Source organism: Anoplophora glabripennis, unplaced genomic scaffold, assembly GCF_000390285.2.
Source record: "Anoplophora glabripennis isolate ALB-LARVAE unplaced genomic scaffold, Agla_2.0 scaffold554, whole genome shotgun sequence".
Lineage (NCBI taxonomy): Eukaryota > Metazoa > Arthropoda > Insecta > Coleoptera > Cerambycidae > Anoplophora > Anoplophora glabripennis.
In genome coordinates this window covers 330,779-338,440 of record NW_019416637.1, presented here as the reverse complement: position 1 = coordinate 338,440, position 7,662 = coordinate 330,779, and the positions used below count along the sequence as shown (strand labels likewise).

The 7,662-nt window shown below is 34.7% G+C and overlaps 1 protein-coding gene and 1 pseudogene across 1 annotated transcript; one reads left to right on the top strand and one right to left on the bottom strand.

The window, feature by feature from the left end:
• Positions 1-655: 655 nt before the first annotated feature.
• Positions 656-1,432, bottom strand: LOC108909814 (annotated as a pseudogene).
• A 790-nt stretch (positions 1,433-2,222) lies between these two features.
• On the top strand, positions 2,223-3,557 carry LOC111691797 (collagen alpha-2(I) chain-like). Its single transcript, XM_023455150.1, is given in 5 exon segments — positions 2,223-2,467; positions 2,522-2,790; positions 2,860-2,997; positions 3,085-3,279; positions 3,325-3,557. Coding segments are annotated over 5 exon segments (1,080 nt in total).
• The last annotated feature ends 4,105 nt before the right edge of the window (positions 3,558-7,662 follow it).

The window sequence follows — 7,662 nt, the reverse complement described above, 5'->3', positions numbered from 1 at the left end:
GTCTAGAATATGATATTTATCAATATATTAAAACTCCACGATCTGTATCACTTTCTTTTAGATTATAGATAATTATATTTATCAAAATAACATCTAGCCACGAGCTAAAGCTACAACTAGATACAAATATGATACTAGTTATAATTAATTACATTCATTATTACGATCTTCAAGATGTATAGTATTATCTCGGCATTTAAATTTGTTTTTTATCTTCAAACAAAGATACCACTAATGAATGGAAGATTATTTAAAAAATACTTCACACGAATGATGGAAACAACAAAAATATTTGTAAAATAACTCATAAATATATACGTTTGTGAAATGACCTCTTAAAACTCATGACTCGATCCCTATTGCTTATCAGCTCAGCCTAATGTCTTTCGTTTTAGTCGTTTTCAAATTAAGTTGGCACTCTTTTTTTTGTCAGGGCAATTGTGCCTTTTAATCTGGTCACACTGTAAAACTTATTAATAATACTTTTATTGTTCTTTTTTGCGAAATTACTTCTTAAATCTCCTGAATTGATCCCGATTGATTATCACCGTTTAGTCACACTTATTTTTTTTTTAATGCAAGGGCAATCTTGCTTTACAATCTTGTCGCTACGTTCTTAACAAAGGAAAAAGGTTAGAATTGTGATTATACTCACTGGCTGTGCAAATGGCGAACAACATCTGCATGGAATCGAAAAAGAAAAACATAACCAACAAAGATATACTCGCTCCCAACGGTAGGCACAGCGCCTGCATCGTGTCCAACGTCTGCACGTTGTTCTCCGTCTGGACAGTCTGTGAGGGATTCAAGAGGCAGTTGGTGGTGCCGTTGGCCCGTTCCCGGGCCTCCTGTTCCATGTTGAGGCTCCTGAAGGAGCCGTAGACTATGAGTAACATCGAAATCAGGAACGTGGACACTCTGCTGGAGTCCATGATCGAGTAGGCCCATTGGTACTCAATTGTCTGGGCTTGGCTGTCTGCCATTTTGGCAGAGGCTACTTGTTTCTTTACTATCTAAAATAGTCGCGAAATTAACAGTAATAAGTGCTGTCAAAAAGTGTCCTATTAAAGGTGGATTACCAGCGTTTTTCGGCTTACCTTATGTACAACCGAGGGCTTCTTCTTGAAGTTATCCTAGATATGTTGATAAACATCACTTTTTTCTTGTTCGATCCATGTATTTGGGGTGCTTTAGACGGCTCTCCTCGGTTCAGTGCCTGCAGTTATTTTTCGCCTCCGCCATGTTGATTTTTATGGTACAAAAACATTCACTTGTCAACTTTCTAAATTTATGACAACGTTATGTAAACAGTCCCGGCCGGAAACGAGGTCTTGAACCGAAAACGGTCGCCTGTTTACTATTAATTATCTAACATTATTGACGTTTAACGTTAAATAAATCGGGGAACTGTTTGTAAACAAAAACCATTTTCGATTATTCGGTTTCCCGGGTTATGCAAGCCGTCACACACCGATTAGTGTTGGACGAGAGAGTCTGGTTGCATACCCTTGTATATTTGCGAAATGAAAAGAATCCCTACTAAACAGATACAGATTTGATATTACAGATGGACTAATTACTAATTAGTGGTAGTTATTGAATTTAATTAACAACAATTATATTAATTATTGATGAAGCTACTAAGTTAATCACTGGAATAGAATGTGAACCAGAAAATTTATTCAATTTCTCGCGAATAAAACCTATTATTAGTAAAAAATTGCAAATCAGTCAGGATATTTTCTGTAATTATTTATTTATTATTATTTATTTAAATTTTTCTTTCAGGATGACAGAGATACCCAATTAAATAAAAACAATCTAACTCATACAGTTGTCAAATGTAATTATTAATGTTAATAAACCTTTCAATCAATTGATTTATATCAATTTATGTTTTAATACATGTCTTTTCATTGCATTAAAAATATAAATTTCGTTAGGTATATTCAATACAAATTAGGTACTTAATTTAATTCAAATTTGATTTAAATTTCAATTATCAGAAAGATAATATCATTGGATGAATGAAAATCATAATTAAAAAAATATGTACTTATATTTCATATTTATATAATACATCTACCAACATATAATGTTCAAGTATATTCATAGAAAGTTGGCGAGCTTCTGTTTCTTGTGGAAACTTTGGGAATATAGAACCGTCTTGGTTTAGGGTCTTCTATGGAGCTCTGGGATCTTCTGGGTGCTCAGGATTTTCAATGGCCCTGGGGTCTTCTGGATCTTAGGGAGCTCTGGGGTCTTCAGGATGCTCTGGGTCTTCTGGAGCCCTGGGATCTTCGGGATCTTCTGGAGCCCTGGGATCTTCTGGATCTTCAGGAGGGCTTGGGTCTTCTGGATCTTCTGGAACTCTGGGGTCTTCTGGATGTTCTGGATCTTCAGGAGCCCTGGGATCTTCTGGTTGTTCTGGACCTTCAGGAGCCCTGGGCTCTTCTAATGTATCAGAGTGAGTTTTAATAATAATATCGATATCTATTTCATTTTCATGAGGTACATCTAGATGTTCTGGAGCTCTGGGGTCTTCTGGAGCCCTTGGGTCCTCTGGATCTTCCGGAGCTCTGGGTTCTTCTGGATGTTCAGGATCTTCAGGAGCCTTGGGATCCTCAGGATGTTTAGGATCTTCTGGAGTCCTGAGATCTTCTGGATCTTCAGGAACTCTAGGATCTTCAGGATCTTCTGGTGCCCTGGGGTCTTCTGGGTCTTTAGGAGCTCTTGGGTCTTCAGGATGTTCGGGGTCTTCTAGAGCTCTAGGATCTTTTGGATGTTCTGGTTCGTAAGCGGCTGGTATTAATGGTTCATCGGGATCTTCTGGAGCTCTAGGATCTTCTGTATGTTCAGGGTCTTCTGTAGCCCTAGGATCTTCTGGATATTCAGGGTCTTCCGGAGCCCTGGAGTCTTCAGGATGTTCTGGACCCTCAGGAGCCCTGGGATCTTCAGGATGTTCAGGATCTTCAGGAGCCCTGGGATCTTCTGGATGTTCAGGATCTTCAGGAGCCCTGGGGTCTTAAGGATGTTCGGGATCTTCTGGAGCTCTAGGATCTTCTGGATGTTCTGGTTCGTAAGCGGCTGGTATTAATGGTTCTTCATGGTCTTCTGGAGCCCTAGGATCTTCTGGATGTTCAGGGTCTTCTGGAGCCCTGGGGTTTTCAGGATGTTCTGGACCCTCAGGAGCCTTGGGATCTTCTGGGTCTTCCAGGGCCCTGGGGTCTTCAGGATGTTCTGGACCCTCAGGAGCCCTGGGATTTTCTGGGTCTTCTGGTGCTCTCGGATAATCAGGGTGTTCTGGATCTTCTGGAGCCCTAGGATCTTTGGGATCTTCTGGTGCTCTAGGATCTTCTGGATGTTCAGGGTTTTCTGGAGCCCTGGGATCTTCTGGTGCTCTAGGATCTTCTGGATGTTCTGGGTCTTCTGGAGCTCTAGGGTCTTCTGGTTCTACTAACTCGTCAGGTTTGATGTGTATGTTGATTTCCAGCAGACCTTTATTATTTTCCCTGACTTTACTGACATCTATAGCGTGTCCTTGTACATTGGCCTAAAAGTGTTATTGTTCTTTTATTATTACAGTCGACATTATTTATCATGAATATTTAATATTCAGAAACATGTATACTTCAATGAATGAAATACATACCTAACATACATACAATAAAATTATATGTAAATTATACACCAATGAATAATATAGCAGGAAATAACTACTCTGCGGGCTATATGCCCGATTAGCATTGAATTATACCAACAATGTCTAGAAAATAATTATATTTCGCAAATGTAAATAATATTTTTATACAGAATTTTCTATTAATCTGTTTTTTATTATTTACAGTGGAATAAATGCAAATCCACAAAAATATGATATTATTCGTTTCTACTTATTTTGAAAACTACAGTCTGTAATTACGACAATTGTAGCGAAATAAGAAATATTAAAAGGAATAATAAAATAAATGTAGGCAAGGAAGTAATTTGTAGAAATATTACTTTTTGCGTTATCAATTTGTAACTTAATATATTCCAATTCTCTTTGGAAAATACTTATTTTTAAAGAACGACTTTATTTCTAAGTTACAAATAAAGTTGTACTTACACAAAAGGCCAATACAAAGGCTAGGGCAGCTAGACAAGCGACAGTCTTCATCTTTGCCTTAACTTTTAGATCTAAGACCGAATTGATAGTTTTCGAATTCGCTCCACTATTTATTCAGTCAAACAATTTTATCTAGACCTAGAGTGTTTGTGTCAATAACGAACGATTAGAATCATCGCGGGAGTGCTCACTTTCAAGATTTTTGTGCTGATAACGCTGTGTGTAGTAGGAAAGAATTTCAAGTATTGCTGGTCCTCTTGTAACTTTTACCTGTTGAATGATAAGCATTTTTTTAAAATAAACATATAAAAATGCGCATTCCACAATGACTTTTATTTTTGTATTCTTAAAAAAAATAATACAAATAAGCTTTTGTTATTTGTCATTGCATTTTATGAAAATTAAGAGGAAACTAAGGCAAAGAAGACAATTGAAATTTCTATTTATTCAAGTTTAGGTCTATATTCAATATTGGTGAAAAAAATAATCAAGAGATGGCGCTGTTTTTTTCAGTTAACAAGGAAAACTACAGTGGCTATACAGGGTGTTTACTAAAGAATAGGCCATATTTCCTTGGATGAAATTAAGGTGATTGAAATTAACTTATACCATTAAGAAGCTATAGGCCCGAGAAAGTAGTTTTTTTTATTCCACTTTTTTAGATATTTTATTTATTATTTGGGTAATTTTACTAAAATTTAGGACAAGTAAGTTTTATTATTTAAACACGAATATCTGCTTGTTTTTTGCGACAAATATACAGGGCGTTCTGTGCCCGTTTGCTGCTACATTGTTTCCTTCAGACTTTTTTTAAGGATCGATATTTTTGGAAAATGATTAGTTATTTTAAAACAGCATTCGATTTGCTTTAAAAAAGGCATCCTTGTTGCATGTCCCTGAAGTGCACCATTTTATGGAAAAGACTGTTTAAAATAGTCGCATAATAAATTTGAAAATAATACATAAATTACAATAAATTATTAATTCAAAAGGTTATTTATTACAGTTAGTAATGAAGTTCTTATAACAACTGAAAATGTAAACATATGAAACTAAACACAGAAAAATGTGACAACATTTAAATATAACAAAATAAAAAAATAACCATTTAGACCTAAATGTACTAGCAAAAACAATTTTTGTTTTAAATTTAATTTTTAAATGCCCGCCATTTGCTTCAGTGCATTTTTGACATCTTTTTAAGAAATTTCTTCTAACTGTTAAGAATGTCGGAAGGATATGCTTAACATCATTAGCTTCTGCTACCTTTCTTTGCCACAATTCATTTCTGGTATGTATTAACAGTAGGGCCATAATAAACGAGAGTTTTAATATATCACCAATCATTGCTATGTTTGCAAATAAATTTACTAAATTTTAATTTTGATCTGTATATTTGGAGTTCTCCTGTGTCGTGTATCATAGGGCTATTCTACGAATTCGTAAATATGCCCATTGTTATTTTTTCGTCGAGCTACCCCAGTTTAAATAAAAAATAGAAGTCGATATATTGCAAAATTTACAGCGCGCATCAATTTGAACTTTGGATTTCACTTTTCTCGTGCGCATGACTCTCTTGGACGAGCTTCCCCCAACACCACGCCGCCAGCCGCCGGACAGTTTACTTAGCGAGTACCTTCTCTTTAAAGGGCTCGTGAGTCGTTAATTTTCCCCATTTTTCAATGCAATTCACGGGAAATCGTAGTTTACGTCGTAAACTTTATTTTGCGAAAAATTCAAGTCTTAATGTTTATAAACAATTGCGCTACGATTTAAAAAAAAATAATTTTTATTTTGGCTCCTGTTGTTCGTAGAGGGTGCTTTTTTCTTTAAATTTGTATTATTTTGCCAGCTATCCATTGCATCTATTTTCGGTGAGTTAGCACAAATAGCAACAATGTTATTCAAATTGTTTATAAGCGAAAAACGCACGATTTTTTAAAGCACAATTTGAGAATGTTAATATAAAAAAAACGGTGATATTTTTTAATAGGTAGCTTAATTACGTCTTTAAGATTACAATGACTCTTTCAGAATCATGTTTGGTTGAAAATTAACGTCTCTACAGAGGCTTAAAGCCTTTATAAACAAATTGAATTGTACGAAAACTATCTCACCTACAGCGCCCACATTTGGACACTTTTAAAGTATGACGAAACCCTCAACGTGTCATAGGTTTTGTAAAATTTTAACAATAAATGCGATAGTTATAAACAAATTAAAAAATGGGCACTTTTCTTGTTTTTTGCAATAACTTTTTTGTTTAATAACCGATTTTAATTTAACAAGTCTCATTTTGTAGATAATTTTTCTCCCTATAAGCTGTCTGGGAGTCACTTTTCGCTAAAATTGATGGTTTTCCCTGCAAAGTGGAAAAACTGTTTTCCTCACTTATTTGTTTAATTAGAAAAGTTAGCTAATAAAATTTTTTGATTCACGAGATGTGAGATGTCTTGTATTATGTTCCTTTAGACAATTTTACAATAATATCGCGGATAGGACTTTTTTCGAGTTTCTCTTTTATTTTCGCTAATTTTCCTGGTGTATGTGGATATTGTAAAAGTAATGTAAAGTGGGAAAAGAAACTGGCGAATCCATTATAGTTTTCACATGTTTTCAAAAGGTCCTCACTTAAGAAATAGTGCATTGGATGGCGCTATCAAAAATTTGTTAAGCTTGCTAACAAAAAAATTGCAGTACCTACTTAAGCATTTTTTTATAAGAAGATTCCGAAGGTATATACCGCACAAGGTTAATGGACTAGCTGCATAGGAATTACAATCAACGGGTATAAATTTTTATCATTTATTTTTCTATATGTATACTTTATTAAACCAGATAAATCATTTTAGAAATTTTAATCTCATTTTTAAAATCGTGAACCCTTGAGTCGAAAGCCTCAATGAAACTATCAAAAATTCCTGCTCATGTACCGTAAATTCAGTCAGAGTTTGAGAGATTCCAAATGAAAGAGAAAATGTTGAATTATCTCTAAATGAAAAACAGCAACTGACTTTGGATTGTACTAGTTATTTGTGATACATACCGTCCTTTACCGTAAAACGGAGAGAACCTGAATTTTTGGATGCATAGGAACAAAACTTTATAGATTCCTGCTTCTTTAAATACTAATTTACTGAATTTCTGGCACAGAAAACGTTTAAACCATTAGAATTACAGTTTAAGCATATGACTACAAGATGGCGCGGATGAGAGCAGTTAAGGGCCCCATATTCTTTAAATAGTGTTTTCCGCAAAGACAAATAATTTCAAACATTTAATAACTGAATAATCTAAATCTTATCAAATAATAGGAATGTTATGTCATGCCATCTGGGTATTTTCAAAGACGCCGCAGTAAAACGAATAAACAGGTGCAAAAAACGATCAAACCATCAAGGTTTTAGGTACTGAAATCTACGAAAATACTAACTTTTTTATATATAACTCCACATGTAAATATTCTTATAACATTTACTTGCTTAGTCCTACATATAAAATTGTTTACTTTTATTTATAAGTACGTGAAAATAATTCTTAAAATGTGGGGTTAG